This window comes from Paramisgurnus dabryanus, chromosome 10, assembly GCF_030506205.2.
Source record: "Paramisgurnus dabryanus chromosome 10, PD_genome_1.1, whole genome shotgun sequence".
NCBI lineage: Eukaryota > Metazoa > Chordata > Actinopteri > Cypriniformes > Cobitidae > Paramisgurnus > Paramisgurnus dabryanus.
In genome coordinates, this window is record NC_133346.1 from 9,131,382 (window position 1) to 9,154,011 (window position 22,630).

Genomic DNA, 22,630 nt, shown 5'->3' on the forward strand with positions numbered 1-22,630 from the left:
ACGTAATGTGGTGGAAATACGTGACAATGTCACGCAAAACTGAGCAAAATAATGCGTGACTATTTCACGTATTTTGTGAGATCAGGTTGTCTAAAACCACAACAGTCAGACCAAACAGGCTGTTGGGGATCCCCTAGCAATGTGATGTCACATTGATTACGCCCCAACCATAGTAGACAAACCATGTTTGGATGAAGTCCAAAGTAAATGTGTAAGCACTCTACCCCTACTTTGCATATGGGGAGGGGAACAGAAGCTTTCTTTGGATTTAAAGAGACACACACAAAAACAGCACTTTTTTCATTCCAGCCACAAATGGCCATGTTCAACATCGTTTAATGAAAGATCTGTGGTGTATTTTGAGCTGAAACTTTACAGATGCATTCTGGGGATAACAGAGACTATTTTAATATTGCTGAAAACACCTAGGTTAGGGGCCCTTTAAGTACTCCTTTGACTTCAGTATAGTCAGTACAATGACTTTTACCAGAGTAATTTCAAATATGAGTAACAACTTAACTAAAGGATGTGTTTACCTTTGCCATCTCTGTAGATTTATTACTGGAAGTTGTAGTAAAGTGTTACAGAGAAAATCGCACTTCTTTAGTGAGTGGACGCCTCGGTGACTCCTAAATTCCTCACCCAGACACCAAGTCAACAGTCCTAGCCACCCCTCTCAACCAGACTACTAACCAGTCTAGAGCTGAAAAAGCCTGCATTAATGCATTTTACACGAGAGCCAAGGCTACTGAAATGTGCCACAGTTGCGCCCGAGCATCTGAACTGTCCCTCCGGTTCCTGCCAATGTAATTAAAACTTAATCTGAAAACAATGCCCAGCAAATCAGTCAGCCTGGATAAAAAGGTTGAATCAATATGAATACACATGCAGGACGGATGATTTTACATACGTATAAGAGAAATTGATATGGTTATTCTACCAATCGCAGGCGCAGCATTTTAAAGAAAGCTTAAAAGCAAGCCAAGAGACCTGAAAAAAAACCATGCCAAGAGATTATTTAAATTGGCACATTCGACCATAAAATCCCCTGTAAGCCGGTGCTTGTCAGTCTATGGCAGTATAGCACCGAAGGGTTCGTATTCGAGTCACACTTTCTTTCCCCAGAAAGAATCACGATCATTACTCTAAGTGCAGGGAGTGTCCCACTTGCCTTAAAGGCCATACTGGAGGATATCATTTTTTTCTGTTTGATGCTGATGCTACTGAGAGTCTGAGAAAAAAATTCACCTAGACATGCGCACACAATAATGCACCCCCTAATCTGTGATAAAAATGAATAACAAAATCACTTTAAATGGCATGGCGATGAGCTATGAATCACTCCGGAGCAAGAATGAATCAAAAGTGAATGACTACTTTGATGTCAGACCTGTAAAATACAGGATGAAATTCCAACCAAATGCAAAGCCGAAGATCAAGAAGAGATTGTGGACATCTCTGAAGCAGAAGTCACACAAGTATGTGGAGCCATTAGAATAAAGTTTAGAGTAACTGGGAATGGCGGCCGGTGACATCTTTTTCCGAGGGCGCTCGATGCGAAGTTCGTCAAAACATGTGTGTAGTCCGTCATGTGTGTGGTTTGTAATTTCAAAATGTGTGTTATGTGCGTCGAGTGATCCTATGTCTTGTCAAAATAAGTGCATCTAAAGGGTTTATGATAAAAGAGACGCTCGCGTTTGCAAGATCTTCGCATAATTTCATGCGTAATCAGAGTTTACTGTTAAGGGAACGCCTTGCGTGTATTTTGTGAACGTGAGCGTCTCTTTTATCATAAACGGTTTTGACGCGTGTGCAGCAAGCACTTATTTTGACAAAACACGTGATGCACATGGTTCACATGACGCAACAAACAAATCTTTTGAAAACATGAGCAACACACGACACATCTTTTGAATTTGTGCCCCTCGGATGAGCAGTCACAAGCTGCCACTGGTTTCTGGTCTGTCTGTATTTTCCCCTAAACTCTCCATCTCAGATGGAATTGCATTTAACTTAAATTTGTTCCCTCTGATCTTACGGTTAACAAGCAGCTTTCGGGAGCAAACCAAATCTCTTTAAACGCAGCACCACTTAGATTTAGAGATAGTACGAACCAATTTGTCTCAGATGTTCTCAAAAAACTTTAATCAAGTGAGAAAGGCCATGTTTTTTCATAGTCATTTTGTAAACTGCCAGTGGAAGTAATGCAAGTCGAAAGAAACCGTTCACATATGAATATAATACCAACTGATAGGCATCGTTTCATTGGTCATGGTTTAACCAGAGCATTGTTCATTCTTTGAAATGACTCCTTACAAAAGTTTCCATTTTAAATGTATTAGCTGAAGAAGCACCCCAAAGGATTCCAAGACATTTGCATGTGCTCCGCTACAGTACAGTCCAATTACGTTTAACCAGGCACGCATGCACATTTAGTGAATTTGAAAAAAACAATGTGCCGAATTTGTACGCCGTGGCAACGAATTCAAATGCAACAACATGAATTTGCTACTGAAGTGACTGAATATGCTTTTTGATTGGGTCATTTCAACTTCTTTATTAAATCAATTCACTTATGTTATATTTTTTCTGATCTTTTTTTATTTGATACCCAAAGATCCATTTGTATAATCTCAGCAAGAGATACTAGTTTTCCCTTCAATAAATGTTGCAGTCACAGATCATGACAGCCCAGTCTCACGAAATTTCGTTATATAGTTTTTGATTTTTTTTCGTGCTATTATCACGAATTTTCACGTTTTTTTCGTGATCGTATAACGAATTCCTGTTTTCGTGTGATTATCACGTATGGTTTACTCAACTGTTTTGTCCTATTGTCTTACCATTGTCGCTTCGGTTTAGGGTTAGATTTACATAAAATGATATCCTTAACCAAACCCAACTCTAACCCTAATGCCAGGCGACTTATAAAAAATAAATCAGAAAAAATAGTATAAACCAATATATAAAGTGACATTCTAATGCAAGCACCAAATCTAAACCTAAACCGAAGCGACAATGGTTTAAAAATAGGAAAAAGCAGGTGAGTAACCAATACTTGATAATCACACGAAAACAGGAATTCGTTATACGATCACGAAAAAACGCGAAAATTCGTGATTATAGCATGAAAAAAGAATCAAAAAATACGTGACTATATCACGAAACTTTGTGAGACCATGACTGAACAGAAAACAATTCAGAGATTTCATAAACTCTACTAAACCGAAAATAGCTTTGAGGCCAGCATGGGAAATGCTACTTAATACATTTCCATGGTACCGCCGATGAGTATCGTTGTGTTCAGGGAAATTTTGACTTTTAAAATAAGCGACAACGGCAAGCTTCGGCAAATATGTGTGGTAAATAAGGGTGCTTCTAAAGTAGTCCGCTGTTGCCAAACCAACGTTGTCAAAAGCTTCCAAGGTATCAGAGCAAAATCTGCTGTATCTTGGGGGCTGGAAAAGAACCTCACTATGGCAAATGTGTCTGTCTGAATATTTAAGGTCCTGGGGATATGCTGAATAAATCATCGAATAGAATGAATAACAGACAGATTACTGAGCGAATCGAATGTAATCCTTGGTGATAACATTCATAGGGCAGAATATGCTTTTAGCATCTTTTAAGACAAAAATCTTCTCACAAACCTGGGGTCTTGTCTGTGCAGCCTGGAAAATCACAGTAACAGAGGAGAATACATAATGTCTTAGCACATTTCTAAACCAAAAAAATGAAGTAATAATAGTGCCCTGAGGGACTTTAAACACATAACTGAGGAGTCTTCTTGATATTTCCTAGAATTGCTACAGGGTTTTAAAATGTGGATTAATTGAATTTCTGCCATTTCTTTGCCGTTTCACTATTGCTTGTTTTATTGCTTTGTCCTGCTACTGTCAAGTCAAACAAATAAGGCTATTCTTTATGTTAAAACACACATTTAATTATTTAGCAGTTGCCTTTTATCCAAAGTTACTTACAAAGAACATCACAAGCAATTTATTATAAATGAAACAATAATATTAGCAGTACCACAGCCATTGCACTATTGGTTCCCCTTTTTATACACATGGCATGTGTACATACATATGTGTACAATGTACCTAATATGGGATAGTATTTATTTCAGCATGTTTAACGCCATTCCAGTATGTATAGATATATTTATGGCTACAAATAGTTAATATATACACAAGTTAATCCACACAAGTGGATCTGTATACATGTTGGGGGAAACCAGAGTACCAGAGTACACAATAGGTGCATAATCAGTGTTGGGGAAAGTTACTTTTAAAAGTAATGCATTACAATATTAAGTTACTCCCCAAAAAAGTAACTAATTGCGTTACTTAGTTACTTTTCATGGAAAGTAATGCTTACGTTACTTTTTAGTTACTTTTTCTTGGCTGATGCTTGATCTCTTTCAGGCCTTGCAGATGTTTTTATGGCTAAAAAGTTCTGCATTCAGAAATTGCATATTTCATCACAAAGCAAATGTCGAGCCCTGGCCTGCCATCTCAGTTTCTGACTCAAATTGTTCCCACACAGGCGTGTGTGCATAGAGTGCATAATGTGACTATGTTTAGTTTAATTCAATAAAATTAATTAAAACTACAAAAGTTACTTGCATTACTTTTTTGAAAAAGTAACTCAAATATTAATGTGTACAGTTAAAAAGTAATGCGCTACTTTACTCGTTACTTCAGAAAAGTAGTAATATTAAGTAATGCACGTTACTTGTAATGCGTTACCCCAACACTGTACATAATAGGTCCTAAGGGTATAATATTGTGCCCCAAATGGTGCAACATTTCAATGTTTTGTATACAGTACCCACATAAAGTACAAAACTGAACCTTTTCTGTCGCTGAGGTGGTTGATTGTTGTACCTTATATGCATTTCAACTAGGGCTGTCAAAAATTTAATTGCGATTAATCACATACAAAATAAAAGTTTGTGTTTGCATAATATATTTGCGTGTGTGTTGTGTGTAATTATTATATAAATGTATAAATGTAAAGAAATTTAAGAAACATGTTATGTATATATTTTTATTTATATATAAAATAAAATATATCACAATCTAAATATATTTATTTATTATATATATATATATATATATATATATATAAATATAAATGTTAAGGTTTCTTAAATACATACATGCATGTGTGTGTATTTATATATACAAAATAATTACACACAGTGCACACACATTACACAAACTTTTCTTTTGTATGCGATTAATCGCAATTCATATTTTGACAGCCCTAATCTCAACACATTGAGATGTTGTACCTTTTGGGGTGCAATATTATACCATATATACCTATTGTGTACTTTAAGACCACTTTGTAGGCCTACCAGTTAAATATTATGTGTACATACAGTAATGTACAGTAATGTACTCAAAAAGGTACAACATTGTATTATGTTTAGTATACATATAAAGGTACAAAACGAACCTTAGGGTACCACCCCAGCAACAGAAAAGGTACAGTTTTGTAACTTTCTTTGTGACAGTGTACACCATGGGTGGGAAACCCTGATCCTGGAGGGCCAATGCAGAGTTTAGTTCCAACCCTAATTAAAAACACCTGAAAAATCTAATGAAAGTCATCAGGATAACTTGGAAATGAAATTAAGGTGTGTTTGATTAGGGTTGGAACTAAACTCTGCAGGACAGTGGACCTCCAGGACCAAGGGTTCCCCACTCCTGGTGTACACAGAAAGACCTCCTGACACCAATCAGGACTCAAACCGAGAAACATTCAGGTTCAGGGCTGGATCCTATTAGTTCCAGGTAAGTACACAATATGTACACATAGCACAGGATAACCAGTTTTTTTTAGACATGCATTATAGCAAATACCATGGATCAACCCAATCAGTGTACAACAATACCTACAGGGTATTTTTTGAATTATGATATGAAATCTCTTCACTGCTTCTGCCTTCAAAAGCCCATGACATTACTAAAAAAAAGAACGTTATTTTGTAACAAACTTGTGAACAAATGTTTATTTTATGAAGATAAAGAATAGAGCAATAATAAAAGCAATAATGTCTCTGCGGTCATCCCAAATGATATAGACCTGATTGTAAAAACACTTCTTCAACTTTAAAACCATTTGTGTATCATTACGCCATAAAGTTTCAGGCAATGGAAAGGAGGACCACAGCATAAAGCCACAAAATAAAATACAAAGATGTGTTATGTCTCATGTGCAGGTCTCAGAACTTTGCAATGCATCAAATGTGCCCACTCGGCAAACCATGAATGGAATATCGTGTCCTTGGTCGGCTCGTATTTTAACATTAGAAAAATGACACCTCCAGTGAGGTAAAATGGTACCCAGCTGCTCCTGTATATTTACTGCCTGCAATGTCAGGATGCCTTATGGCATTGAATCACAGAGCATTGATCTGTACTATATTCACAGACAGCTTAACAGCATCATAAATATAATATTTAATAGGTGATGCATAAGTTTATCATTTTTCTTTAGCATATTAGACAAGATAAAATGATTTACTCTGTTTACTGTAGTACAGTTTTAGAGTAAATTAATTTCACCTGCTTTCATTTCGATCACTAAAGTCAATCAGTACATTATAGGCTACAATAAATAAATATAGAGAGTTTATTTAACTTTGTTTAAAGGGGACAAGTCATTAAAATCAGACTTTTTCCATGTTTAAGTGCTATGATTGGGTCCCTCCCCAGTGCTTCTATCAACCTAGAAAATGTGAACAACCCAGTTACTTAGTTTTGGTAACCATTCTCTGCAAGCATGTGAAAAAATAGCTCATTGAAATTTTGCTCCCCTTGTGATGTCAGAAGGGGATAATACCGCCCATAACCTGCACTATCCAATCACAGCACTGCCATTTAGTGCAGAGATCAGCTCATTTGCATTTAAAAGAACGCACGCAAAAATGGCACATTTTTGATAGCACCTACAAAGTGGCAATTTTGACATGTTATAATAAATTATCTATATGGTATTTTGAACTAAAACTTCACATACGTACACAGCAGCAACAGAAGTCAACATCGCAACACGTTTACTACTATAATGTAATGTATTTATAGATAAATAAAATATTAAAAAGGTTGAAAGTAAGGCGGAACTTACATTTATTTATAAATCATTATTTATAAAGGATTAATTATTTGTTTTTGTCTGTAAGAAGTTCAAAAAGGAATGATCCCTTGAAGAAAAAAATATATTTCAATTATATACAAATTAATTATATTTAAAAGGTAAAGCAAGATATCAAACGAATCATTTCCAACAAGATCAGAAACCCATAGAGAAAGTAGACAGTAAATATGATTTCATATCAACTTTTCAATCAAATTATTTCAATGTCCAATTTGTATTTAGAAACTTTAAAAAACATCTAAAAAACATCTAAAGTTTCTCTCTGGACTTTGTAACTAAATGTGGTTCCTTCTGTTGAAGCTTACCGTGTCTGTTAGCTAGCGCTGGTAGACGGCCACAGGGTTGATGTTCCAGTGTTTGTGAAAGGAGATTGGGTTCTGTCGTGCCAGGAGCTCTTTCACATTATCATCTGGACGGGCCTGTGGTCAGAAAAGAGTGCAAATGATTCACACAGCTCTGTACACATATGGGGCTTCATTTGTCATGCATAAAACCGTCCCTGTGAATGTACAATATTTTTATTTTTTACCTATGACTTTTAAACACCTAAACACAAAAAGAGTGTACTATAAACATAATCGACTTAAATTCATGTGAATGAGATCATGGATAACATAATGTGTACATGAAAACTATATTCTAATTGTGCAGCTATCATTGGCACTTTCCCAGATTTGGCCATTATGCTTAATAATGTAATAAGTTATGTTAGATTGATTTAAAGGCGCATATGTAATTTGAAAATGTGTAGATTAGACACAAAGGCAACAAAGTGATATTTATATATCCAAAAATGAAACAAAAAGCTTTGGGGTATTCTAAACCTTTAGATAATTCTTCTCATTCCTTATTATTCACAGTTTCAGTTGTTACCTTCAAAAACACGTTTTAGACATTTACATTAATGCATTTGGCAAATGCTTTTATCCAAAGCGACTCAGACAGCAAGACAACCTCGGGCATGTACAAATCTGCATCAGTGCCAACTCCCGTTAAAATAGGAAATACTGAAATATGAATGCGAGTAGGTGCGGATGCACATGCACATAAACAGTATGCAAACATCTTGAGCTTTTTTAGCGGAGACTGAAGTCCTGAAGTCATTCGATTAGAATTAGGATTCAATTTTATTTAGGTTTAAGAGATCCTGCAGTTTTCTGCTATTGCTCAAGTGGAAGGGGAGTTTACCCTAAATACTTAACACTTTAGCTTTCATACAGTTTTTAATACTACATACACATTTCCTGAATTTCCTGGTTGCATTCTAATAAAAAGACTGAGAAATAGTTATATATGATTACTATACAATTGCAAAAACAACAAATCTAATGGTAGCATGGTGGCCTAAGATTTTTGCACACTACTGTATGTGGGTGGGTGTGAAGTGTATTGTTGAGTTTTTATTAACTGCTTGGTGCCCTTGTCTATGGTCAAGATACATTTTCACTAACCTTCCCAAGCCCTTCTTTTCGGAAAGAGGTTAGCAGGTTTGTTGGATCAAATGAACATATTCTGTCTAAATGGTTACTTAAAGCACCTTTAACATTTCTGTTTCAACCTTTGAATCGTTCTTGTGGAACATTGCATCGCTTTTAGCACCTTAATCTTTAAGAATGTACATAAATATTATTTTCCCATAGACTATTCTAATCTCCCCACCCTTGGCATTTATTACACTGCTTTTAAAGTCATCTCATTCTCATTCAAGTCCACAACAGCAGCAGACAAAATGATGATGAGAACACGGAAAAACAAGCCTGTAAGCTTTTTGAACGCGAGTGCTTCCTTCTGTCTCTGTTTTGATTTATGATTTTATAATTCAGGTTTGACACATTTTAAATGGACCTTAAGGAAAAGAAATAAATAATACAAATAGAGCATTACATGACCCCTTAAGGAGCCATAAAACATTTGCAAAATGGGTATTTGTAATATGACCTCATTCGCACTTGCATCAGTGTTGTCTGGCATGCTGTTGCATGTGCACAAAATACTTTTGCTGATTCTCATCAGTTTCTCTTTATTTAAATTTGCTATTCAAATGTATTATTATTGCGATCCGATACAAGAAATTATTCGAAATTATGTGCTTTTATAAACAATGCTGATCAAACATATACAGGAAGGACTATGAATGAACTTATCACTCTTTGTGCCAACATGTTTCAGGTTATCGTTGCTCTGCTTGGCTTCCAGAAATATGAGACAAACTCGAAAAATTTCTGCCTTATAACTTGTGTTATTGGATAGGGGAATGGAGTTAAAATCAATATTTGTTTGCCCGTTACCTGATGAAAAAGTGGGCTAGCGGGAACCCAGCGTGGTTAACCACCATATCATGATCAGGATGATCGGCGCTGCGACACTCACTACCACCTGTTAGGCTATTTTGTACAGCTGTCCTGCTAAACACCATGCTGTAAAAATACACAAGTATGTTATCACATCATATTCCAAAATTTGGGGAAACACAGACTGGATGCAATCACGAATAATGACTGTGAAAAAAAGGTCAAGTGTGATTGAGTCACACCACTCTCTGACACAGTCATGACATTATTGTTTCCATAACCATCTGCTAATTAAAAAGATAGCCTACTAGTAAACATGCATAACCGGGGAAGTTGTTATTGTTAGAAACACACAGCTCTCTGGCATCTAAAAGAGCAATCTTGCAAAAACAGATCAATACTCTGTACAGCATATCACTGTTTTCAAATAGCATCATGCTAGACTTTTCCATTTCTTTTATTTTTGTCTTTTATTAGATGTACTAGTAGCGAGAGCAGAAATTATATGAGATGAGAGAGAGGTGAACAGTTGGAAAAAGACCACAAGTTGGGACTCAATCTTGGAGCACCTTTCCACAATATGTTGATGCTCAGACCACTTTGACTTGTGATAAGTTGACAACTAAATAGCACCTATTGTCCGATTCATGTTTTTAAATTCCCTTTGGTGTGTAAGTGTGTATTAGTACATGCTAATGATATTTAAAAGGTACATAGGGTTTCCCGCAGAAAATTTGTTAGTTAAGGTGGTAGGGTTGGGCGAGTGGGCGGGTAGAGGGCGTGGCAATCAAAGGGGCCGGGCGTATGCGTCATGATGAAAATGAAAATATTTTATTTAAAACACTAAGAAACTATGACAGAAAATGAACACATACTAGATTATTAATGAATTAAATGTTTTAACAGATAGCTCTAATGGGAATAGCTGCTTGATGAAGTGAAACTAAAGGGTTAATAAACACAAACTAAAGCAGATGTTGTAGAACGTCAGGCATTGATGGATGGCGCAAAAATGGTAAAACAGATTATTTCCCACTATTAATTATCTTAAAGGAGTGTAACTACTGCAGCATGTAAATAATGCACATGAATAAAGTGAGCAAGAGTGCTCAACAATTATATCTAATCACGTGAATCCTAGCTAGCAGGTCGCTCAAAACAACAAACTTACTTTAAATTTGCAAGAACTATAGACGAATATAATAACAGGCTTAAATAAACCCAAAACATAAGTCCACTTACAGTTCTCACGGACACGCGTTTATCAACTGGCTATCCTCCAGACATGACGGACCACGTCTTTATCTCTTTTCGGCCGTGTGGTGCGAGTGCACACTCGCGGTGTTAAGCGCGTCTGCGCTATTCTCCGAGATGTTTTATTAACTGGCTAGTTATCCTCCAGACAGTGACGGTCCAGACCACGTCTTTCTCATTTCGGCCGTGTGGCAATATATGCAATATATGTTATTTACAGCAATAATCTGACATTAAATCGATTTGCACAGATTAATTAGTACTTCAACTCCCACGTGACATCATCAACTATGTTGTTAAACCAACATCCTTCAAACGACGAATGTGCGACAAAGTTACTATGCTTTCGGGAAACAGTCGTGACAAGGTAGTTCGTTTCTCCAACGATGCATCGTACTATGGTCGTTCACCAACGAGTTACGTTGTTGATTGGGAACGCACTCCTGATTAGCTGGCCAATCAGGGACACCGAGCTTTTCAAATCTGTGCGTTTCAGGAAAAGAGTGAAATCTGTAGCTACAAAAATTTATGGTATGTAGAAAAAATGTTTTTAAACCATAAACCACATGAACACATTGTATCATACTAAATACAGAAAATAACATTGTTTTTAGGTGCTTTTTAATAAAAACAAGTTGAAATTGTTAAACTTAATTTGCTAAGTTAAAATAGCATAAAAAACCCTAGACGTTTCCATTCGAGTGAGATACGTTTGTGCGAAAGTTGTTGCCATAATGCTATAGGATGTTCTGGGTGGTTGCCAGGGTGATGCTATGTGACTGCTAAGGTGTTCTGAGTGGTCGTTAGAACCATTTTTGGTGCCTCAAAGAACCAGTCAGTCAATGGAACCATTTCTTTCATACTTTTTATAATCTAAAGAACCTTTATTCAACACATAGAACCTTTTTATGGAACCATTCAGCATCTATGTGCAGTTTATTGGTTGCTAGGGGGCCGCTTACTGGCCCAAAAAGCCCAAGTCTCCATAATATTTTGGTCCCTATATGACTTCATCAAAAGATTTCATCATAATAATAACATCATTGGTTGTAATTTAAGATGGGGACATACCTAATGATTTTCACACAGATTATAAATGTAATTTGATCATAACAACCAATTAACAATCCGAGACAAAAATAATTTATGCTTCATGTGTGTTGTGTCCAATCTTGTTTTAGCAAGTTGTTAGGTTTGTCCCCATGCAGCATTACCCTCCACTTTCTGTGACGTAGCTGTATCCTCCACCGCTCAGCGCATATCCGTAACGTTCTCCAAGCTTCACTTGAATCATAACCACTCACGGAAAGACTAAAAGACGACGATCATACATTACATAAAATTGTGCGACTTGTCAATCAGTTATGATTATAAATGTGCACAAAAGAAACGATAATGCAGCTCGTGACAAGGTACAGTACTGTGATACGGCTGAATGTATAAGAATTTTAAGGTGTGCCACTATATCACCGTCCTGCAGAGATAAAAAGGCACATTTTTCATAAGAGGACATTAACCGTGCTGAAAGTAATGTATGACTACCAATATAGGTCATACCTGGAGATTCACAAACCTCAAAATGGCATAAAATGCTCTTATTTTCTTCTCATTGAGGTTGTATTAAAGGGCTGGACTTTCTATGAGTGTAATCTGTAAACGCATTTAACAGATATTACACCTCAGCTCGAATTGCAGTCCAAATTTTACTCCGATTTCAGGATTGTGACCTTGTGTACTTTATCACACAATGAGAGTCCTTTTGTGTGGGCGAAGTTGATTTTCACGTTCCTGTTAGATCACTGACGGCTTATTCAGCAGATGGTACACGAGATTAATGATGAGCCAAAATGTTACGCCCGTTATTATAAACGCTTCCTAGTTGAACATGTTTTACAATAATCTAACACCTTTATATCCAGTAAAATTAGATTTTTTTCCGGTGAATGAATTAAGTGTGTAACCTTTAAAGTCAGGTTAATTGTAGCCGTGTTAATATTAACCCTGCATTAGTTTGTGTCCCACTATTTAGAGAAAAAAGTTGTGATTGTTTTGTATGCTGTGTTTTATATAGGGATGCACCAATACCACTCTTTTTGGAATACGAGTACGAGTACGAGTACTTGCATTTCAGTACTTGCCGATACCGATACTGAGTACTTAATAAAAAAACAAGATTTAAATTTACAGGTAACAGCTTTAGTCATATAATTTAACAAAATAACTAGGGATGCACCGATACCGATACTGGTATCGGCCTCGATACCACATTTTCTAAAGTACTTGTACTCGTTAAAAGTCCCCCGAAACCTGGAATCGATACCACGGTGTGAGAAATGTCTATGTTTGAGCGGCGTGTAAGGGGTTAATGCCTCTTGTGTTGTCCAATGAGGCAGAGTTTACAACTAACTGGAAAACTAGTCCCTTGTTTTTTTGTTAAATTATATGACTAAAGCTGTTACCTGTAAATTTAAATCATGTTTTTTATTAAGTACTCGGTATCAGTATCGGCAAGTACTGAAAAGTACTCGTATTCCAAAAAAGTGGTATCGGTGCATCCCTAAAAATAACAAAGGACAAGTTTTCCAGTTTGTTGTAAACTCTGCCTCTTCGGACAACACAAGAGGCATTAACCCCTTACACGCCGCTCAAACATAGACATTTCTCAGACCGTGGTATCGATTCCAGGTATCGGGGGACTTTTAACGAGTACGAGTACTTTAGAAAATGTGGTATCGAGGCCGATACCCAATACCAGTATCGGTGCATCCCTAGTTTTATATCATATAATAAAAAAATTAGATTTGCCCTAAATGCCTGAATAGTGTAATGGGTTATATATATACACACAATTTTCATGGTGTTTTAGATTAAAAATCAATCCCAATATGTAATTATAGCAAAATTATACCGCAATATATAATTTCATACCCTATATATTAAGTTTCACTTAGTAACACATCTGTTGGTCGTATTTGGGGGAATGGACAGATGGCCAAAACATTTGTATGGGTTGGAGGATAGGTTGGGAAAAATAGCTATTTGTACGTCTTTTTGCTTTGTATCTGTAAAGGCTCTCAGTTTTGGGTGATCAAAACAGGTTTGTTTTTTCAAACCTTTCGCCTCTAACCAACTGGCTCCGTTCTGGTATGTAACCCATTTTGCTAACAAATTCCTGATGGATAAAATTAAGTCCCGTCTTGCATTTTCTTTATATCTTGTTACACTTATAAAACGTCTGCCTGCATAAGTTTAAAGGTTTCCAGCGAGCGTCTAAACGGGAAGGAATCTGCAAAGCCAGTCAAAACATTTAATGCAGTTCTAAACGTAGGTTCGGGAGGAGCCTAAACATTCAGGCCTGTCAATCATCATCATCATCATGGGCGTATATAAGGCAGCCTTCAGGCCTTCCTGTCCAGCTGCTTTCTTTTCCGACATCCCTCCTCCTCCCCATCTCCTCCTTCACTCTCTCCTTCTTCCTCTTTGCAGTTCAGTTGCAGGGGGTTGAACTTGTGGCTCGAGCCCCAGCCTCAGGTTCGCTCTCTCTGAAGGTTCAGAGCTCAGGTACAGAGCTCCCTTCGAGGACAGCAAGCCAAGTTTGTTTACCATTAATCATTAAGACCTGAATGCGCAGGCGAACTAGTGAAATTGCTTTAATTAAAAAAAAATTAAATCTGATCAGATTTCGACAATCAACCGAAGATTAAAAAAAATAAATAAGAGAGCGCAAGCAGTTCCTATCTAACTATCGAGAAGAAGCACATTTGTGACCCTGCCTGTGAAAACCAACCTAAAGTCATTTTTTGTTATGTAATAAATGATCCAAAGAACATTTTGTGAAAATATAATCTTGATGTCAAAGATTGAATCAATGTGAAATCAATGATTGAAATCTCATCATTTGATTATGATAAGACAGGGTCACATTTACGAAATTAAAAAAAAATACAAGACAAACACGTTAGATCATAACTAAGGACAAATGGATAAAATCAACCCATGAACCAATAAGCACCACACCCATTTAAAAAAGCACAAAACACAGAAAAATAAACAAGCAGGTGATATCAAAACACACATTTTACGCAACCTCCAGGCTCTGAGTAATATTACAATCCTCAATCCCCAACAATTCTACCTTTATGGTTCATTCCAAATTCCTTTCTATTACTCCATTCAGGCATTTTGCCACAAAAGGACAGAATAGTGGAAAAGTGCCAAAGAACGTCTGGGAAAGAGAGGTGGTGAGATCAGGAAGTGAGCAGAGCCAGATTTAAATTCAGGTTGCCCTCCCACAAGCACAGTCATGCCGAGATCCTTTCTATAACTTTTTTCGATGTCAACCCGCTAGATGCTATCTTTGATCTTTTTCATTATTTCTAACATGTACTGTACGCAGTAGGATTTTAGCAAAGCCTACGTAAACATTGCTTGATTTTTTGTTCATTCCGCAAAGCCCCGAGAACCTTCAGCATGAAATTGCAGAGGTATGCAATTTAACATCGAGTCAAAAGGAAAATCAATACGAGAACATCCATTAAAGTCGGCTGCAGTGGCGGTTCTAGACAAATTTCACTAGGGGGGCCAAGGAGGGGCCACTGTTTTACCAGAGGGGCACATAAAAAATGGCAAGAAATTATATTTAAAGATTTTAGGGCTGGTTAAACGAATTAGTTTAAGACAGGACTAGTGTAAGAACCACCCAATTGGCCCAACGTCGAAGTCCAATGCGTGGTGAAGGGATCACGTGTTCTTTCCGTCCGTAGCGCTTCTAGAAGAGTAATTCAATTTATTTAATTTGTTTCTTTGACCTCTGTGGTTAAATTATAATCTGACTCCAATTTATTAGTTACCAATGTTATTCTGATGCTGATCACAATTTATATAATTATTATTATATTTTTGTTCTCTTAATTATTTAGAATGAATTACATTCAAATAGAGAATATAATGTATTCCTGGAGGTGCTTAAGGCAGTTCCGTACAGCTGGGTGTAGAGGCATTTCTCCTTCTTAACTTAAAGTTAGAGGTTTATCCAAACACACTATAAAATATGAGGATCCATCTATATTGAGATTGAGTCATTATAACCTCCAACCTACAAAAGTGGGATTTAACTCCAGTCATATTTTCAGTCGAGGTAATTCCTAATCTACCCCCCTCCGGTATATTTATAAAATATAATAAAAGACTTGACAAGGTTTAAAATGAATAGATGTTAACAATTTATTTTGCCAGGCAGGTTACACTTAAATCAATCATTCATCAATCAAAAATATCCACAACTAAAAAGATCAGCACAATGTCAAAATCATACCTGGCAATTAAAGACACACAAAGTGGTCTAGGAAGATTCTTGTTAAAGATTTCTTCCATGATGTTTGAATACACACAGAGTGTGGAAGCTTCTGGGTACAGAATGGCTCCCAGAACATCTAGCCAGGCCACCTTTTATACACAGCGTGAGACAAAGACATCGTAAAACTACAAAGTCCAGTTTGAGCTGTGGCAAGTGATACTTAAGAACATCTGGTCAAACTAGCCAGAAGTACTCTGGCAAAACCCCACCTCTACAAGAAATGCATCTGTGTTAAGTGTATCTTAAACTTATAGAAATGAGACCTTTTTACTCATCGCACCATGACCTTTAACATAATATTACACATGAATATGTATGTAAAACACAATCTTAGAACCACATAATATGTATACATTACAGTATACATTTCAGCAGATACTCAGTGATGTGAGCCTAAAGGCTAACAGTTCAAAAACCTTTGTGATGAATAGATTAAGACAACAAAGAGTTGTATCTGAAGACCTCTTTCATCTATGGGTCAAATTTGGGTTAACAACACCCCCTAAGGTTTAATTGTTTTACAGTGTCTTTTCATAAATAAACTTAGTTTATCGGGTTAACAACACCACCTGAGGTTTAATTGTTTTACAGTGTCTCTTCCTGAATAAACTTAAAGTTGATGAATTATAATCCAGTTTTACACTAGGCCTTAGTTTAATTAGGAAATATAACTAGTTTTAACAAACATGCCTTACTAAATACATAACTTGTGTGCATTTTGAAGCAAAACAAAGGGCACTGATGTATTTTAAGATATGTCAGTACAAGTTGTTTTCAGTTTGGACAGCTCTTAGATTAATTTTAGTCTAGGACTAGTCTAATCCCTTTCCGGGAAACTGCCCCGTAAATTTTATTTTACTTTACAATCAGATAAATATTTATTTAATACAAGAGTGAGTGCAGGTGCAAAAGGGGAGCTTGGCTCTTTTCTAAAGCCCCCCAACCGAAAATCATGCGAGCCTACTCAATAATCTTTATAAAATGCTAACTTTTATAAAGACAAACGTTTGTTTTAGTTTACATTTAAACACACATTGCTAGACAGTTAGGGACCACAATCTAATCAGTATTTAAAATAATATTTATTTTAAAATATAAACATTTGTATATGTAACATTTAATTATATTCCTCCAATTTATGCATGTATATGTAGGAGCATAATTACAGCGCTTTTTACAATGTGTAAACTTTAAAAGTTTAGCGAGATGTTGGTTTTGCCGGTTGTTGATGAGTAACAGCTGTGAATGATCACAACGTGCTTAAGCAGCTACGTCACAGGAGAGCAAGTGAACAGTGTCCCAATGTCAAGTCAGCTAGAGTCCTTACCAGTGCCCAAACCTGCATACACACTCTCAACATCAGGAGATTGGGAACAAATTGAGACATTAGCCGGGCAGCACTCGCAGCAAACGCAGGCGGCTACAGTGACTGGGTGCGCCGCTCTAATTTGCCCGTGTAGAACGTTGCGTCGCATTAGTTCCGCTTTTGGCGCTCGCGTGTAAAATCAAAATAAATGTATACTTTTTTATTTGGTCAGCACGGGGTGGCCACAGGGGTGGCCAGGGACATGTCTACAGAGGCACGGGCCACCCTTGGCCTCCGTGTAGAACCGCCACTGGTCGGCTGGAAATGTAGACGTCACTTAAGTTATTTGCTGAGCGTGTCATTATACAGCTGCATTCCAACATGTGGTCCATTAGAGCAGTGGTTCTCAATCCTGGTCCTGGAGGCCCACTGCCCTGCACATTTTGTATGTCTCTCTTATCCGATGGACAATAAGATTTCTGCTAATGAGCTGATGATTTGAATCAGCTGTGTTAAACAAGGGAGATATACAAAATGTGCAGAGCAGTGGGCCTCCAGGACCAGGATTGAGAACCACTGCATTAGAAGGGTGAAAAAGGAACCTCAAGTATTAGAACCGTGATCTCCTCATCAAAGATATATAAGAAGAGAGGCTACATCAGCGAATCGCATTGACGTACAATTTTCACCCAAGAGAGAGGGACGGTGCCGAAGATTTGCTCTGCTTGGGTCCGGGAGGTTAATAGTTGTAGCTGCCACTCCGAAGGAGAGTAAAAAAGTGGTAAATCAGAGTAACAGGGGTTGGCACAAAAGCTTTGCAGCACCCATGAATGAGTGTCTCTCCGGTGGCAGCTGAATGATAAGGACATGAAGAAAGACGGATGGAGGATAGGACAAAACATACTGAGAGCTACAGAACAGCGGATATGTGGATTTGCGGAAGTTATGTTTGTTCAGAGACGTCCACACACTGTCTGAATGGCTGCGTTTACACTTGGCATTAACATGCGACCTGTATCCGGATGTTGTCCACATACACATTGAAAAGACAAGTGTAAACGCGTCTGTGATCGGAATGTTATCCGATCTGTGTGTCCTGATGCAGAGGTAGTCGAGGACGCTTTGTGATCGGATCTCAGTGTAATGTAAACGCAATCCAGCCATCGTATCTGCATTTACAGGTCAACGTCACAAAAAACCCCGCCCACTATCATCTCCTCTCACTGACAACTGTCAAAAATAAAGGACGTTAGGTCATGGAGCGCAGGTGAGAGACGCATACATTCATATTTGTGGAGCAATGAAAGCTACGCTTAAAAGTATCTTAATAAATCGATATTCAAAAGCATTTTAACACTGCTGACTGTATTTAAGTTATTCAGGCATATATGTTCCTATTCATAGAGAGATTTAATATTTAATAGCAGAATTCAGGATCGTTATAATGTTTGATTTTCCATGGCGACATATCAACGTGAATGTTGCGTTTTTTTCTGGTCAATCGGCTGTTTCTGTCTCATTTAACACATTTTAAGTTACTTTAAAACACGTACAAACCATAATAACATTAGCCAAATACATTTATTCAGTGTTGGTTTTATGCAAGGTTACTTATATGTGTTTGTAAATTACATTACTTCTTACGCACTATAAACAGGAAATTTAGGAAATTGTTAGCTCTTTTAATCATATTAAAATTACCAGGAAACATAACTAACAACAGTTTATGGTTAAAATATAAATATACATATAAGTTTAGGCAGAGGCAAAAGCCCGTTATTAGGGCAGAATAAAACAGTGGAGTCGGTCATGTTTCACACGGATTTTGTTGTTGATTTAAAGCATGCGGGTGAAAGTCAAGTTCACGTAAAGTTAAACAGGACATTCATCCGCGGTGCGGACGCTATAAGGCTTTTAAAGATAAGGCTTTTAAAGCTAAAAAATATAACGCTTAAAATGTGGACATCACGGTTGTTGGGGTTGCTAGTTATTCTCTGCTGTTCAGTAGCACTGTACAATATGGGATTACGGTTAGCCGCGAAAACCCTAAATCATGTGGCTAAAGACAGCTGTACCCATCCGATCACACATCCAGATACAGAAGCCACATTTATGTGACAAATGTAAACGCGCCGTGTCCTGATATACGGATGATCGGATCTGCGTGAACGGATCACCGAGATCGCATGTTAATGCAAAATGTAAACGCAGCCAATGAGATCGCTACACATAATCACGCTGAATATGAAATGTTAGATTCGCAATGGCCTGCAGTGCATAACAACGTATCTTTATGGTAAAAATTAAGTTAGGGTATAGCCAGGGAAGGCTGTCACTTTGTGATTAAAAATTTTATAAAAGAAATGAAAGGCTGAACTTGGAAAGCTGCATCAATATACATCAACTGTTATGTTTTTATATGAATGGTGATTGAAGAGCATTTATCAAAATTGTTTTACTTTGATTAAAGGATTAGTCCATTTTCTTAAAAAAAAAAAAAGATAATTTACTCCCCACCATGTCATCCAAAATGTTGATGTATTTCTTTGATCAGTCGAGAAGAAATTATGTTTTTTGAGGAAAATATTCCAGGATTTTCCTCATTTTAATGGACTTTAATGGACCCCAACACTTAACAGTTTTAATGCAGATTAAAATCGCAGTTTTAAAAGACTCTAAACGATCACAAACGAGGCATAAACAACAACTTTAAACAACAACTTCCTTTTCTTCCTCTGGCTGTGTGATGTGCCAGTGCGACCTCACGTAAATGCGTAATGATGTTGAAAGGTCACGTGTTACACATATGAAACGCACATTTGCGGACCATTTTAAACAATAAACTGACACAAAGACATTAATTAGTATCATTCCACATACAACAACATCGGAACGGTCCTCTTTCTCCACACTTGTAAACACTGGGGCATAGTTTCGCATACGTCATCCGTGACTTCTTGATGTGATGAAGGATTATGTGAGGTCGCGCTGGCAGACGAGAAGTTTATAAGTGCATATTTCTATTTTTATTGCCAAAAATGACAATCATTTCGCTAGATAAGACCCTTATGCCTCGTTTGAGATTGTTTAGAGTCCTTGGAAACTGCAATTTTAAACTGCATTAAAACTGTTAAGTGTTGGGGTCCATTAAAGTCCATTAAAATGAAAAAAAGTCCTGGAATGTTTTCCTCAAAAAACAGAATTTCTTCTTGACTAAACAAAGACGACATCAACATTTTGGATGACATGGTGGTGAGTAAATTATCTGGATTTTTTTTTTTTAAAGAAAATTTACTAATCCTTTAAAGTTTACAAGGACAAAAAGCAAACAAACTAATCTCCAACAAGGTCACGAAAATGCATTATGCAAGTAAACACAAAATTTTATTTTCATGTTGACTTCCACAAAAGCTTTTACGCTTTATATAAGAGTGTTTCTAAATAACTTTTTGTGACCAGATGTGTCACCTGTTCTCTGAGGGGGTTTGAAGGGCTTGACTGCACATCACTGCTCCTCATTCTGGTTCGGAGATAAAGAAACGGAGAATAAAAGAAAGAGGGGGGGGGGACAGGAGACTAATTTGGGAGACAGGTGTGAAAGTCCTCAGAGGCTTTTCTGAGCTCTTTCATCATTACCAAGGTTCCCGGAGATGGACACTGGATATATGACGATATTGAGGTTTGGTGGCGGGCGCCGGGCTGGAGGGGTTGGAGACTTTGTGAAGGGAACAGATTATCTGAGGTCAACGCCGAACGGGGTCCAATATAAACTTTTTGACAAATCTGCCAATGGCAAGCTTATAGAAAGAATTCACAGGTTATTTATTTTGTGCCTTTAAACTGAATGAATCCATCTATCCATTAATATATGTGGAGAGCTGTGGTGTCGATTCATATACTTTATTCATGTACGATGATTCACACACATGCAAATATGCACCGATGCTGGCTTGCAATGACTTTTATTGTGGGGACTAAAACAGTCCACATGTTTTGTTTGGGGTAAGAGTTGTCATTACAGTCATGCAAGAAATGCTGATGACAGATCATGACTTGAATTAAACTCTGAGCATTCCTTTAACTAAAGCCAAAGGTAATCAGGCTCAGACAGCCATCAAAAATCAATATGTTTTTTGGCGAATCTGAATCAAGTCTGTTTCAATTTTTACAGTTTAAACAGCATGAAAAATTACATTCGAAAAGTACCTCCATATGTAACTGAAATAAAATTCTTCTGAAAAGCGTTTGAAATCACATTTATTGCTAGGGGCGCAGTCTGTACGTAACCTCATACCAGGTCAACAATATTACATGGAGCTTTGTCATAAAATCTAAAAAATGTTTTTGCTCACAGTCTTTTCTTATTTTGGCACAGTATAAATACTTGACTTTTTAAAGATGCATGGCAAGATGTTATTGCGCAGATGCCCAAGTACATCATTACTTAAGCAACATATTTTGACAACACTACTAATCAGACCTCATTACTTGCAAATGTGCCAATTCTTCTAACAATCTGATTTTGAATCAAAACACATTTGTGTGCAGTGTAAACAAAACAATATCAGATTTAAAGCGATGCTCCAGCCAAATATCAAAATTACCCCCTTGATTTACTCACCCTCAAGCCATCCGAGATACACATGTCCATCATCTTTCAAACAATCACATTTGGAGTTATTTTAGTAAATGTCCCTGCTTTTCCAAGCTTATAATGGTAGAAAACAGGGATCATGGAACAACTTCAAACTTTGAAGCCCAAATCAGTGCATTCATGCTTAAAGAAGAAAATATAAAAGAGTACATCAAAAAAATTGTATAAAACAATTCTTAAAGTAACACAGTAACGCAAACACCAAATCTAACCCTAAACCGAAACAACAAAGGTTTGAAAATAGGAAAAAGCAGTTGAGTAACCAATCCGTGAGAATGCCACAGAAAAATAAGCAACAAATTCCGTGAATATCCCACGGAACTTTGTGAGAACATGTTTCAACAAACTATAATAACTAGCTCAGGGTTTCCCGCAGAAAATTTGTTAGTTAAGGTGGTAGGGGTGTCCGTGTCATGATGAAAATATATTTTTTTAAACATTCAAATAAAACTCAATTTGAAGAAACTATGACAGAAAATGAACACATACTAGATTATTAATTAAATGTTTTATCAACTGGCTAGTTATCCTCCAGACAGTGACGGACCATGTCTTTTTCTCATTTCGGCCATGTGGTGCGCCTGCCCTGTTCGCTATTC

At 37.0% G+C, this 22,630-nt stretch overlaps 1 protein-coding gene across 1 annotated transcript in view; it reads right to left on the bottom strand.

Moving 5' to 3' along the window:
- Nucleotides 1–3,557: 3,557 nt before the first annotated feature.
- b3glctb (beta 3-glucosyltransferase b) overlaps nt 3,558–22,630 on the bottom strand; it is a 38,609-nt gene continuing 19,536 nt past the window's right edge. Inside the window, 6 exon segments of the mRNA XM_065265214.1 lie at nt 3,558–3,671; nt 7,476–7,589; nt 9,459–9,478; nt 9,481–9,587; nt 11,930–11,999; nt 12,186–12,189. Of these exon segments, the coding sequence (XP_065121286.1) occupies nt 3,558–3,671; nt 7,476–7,589; nt 9,459–9,478; nt 9,481–9,587; nt 11,930–11,999; nt 12,186–12,189 (429 nt within the window).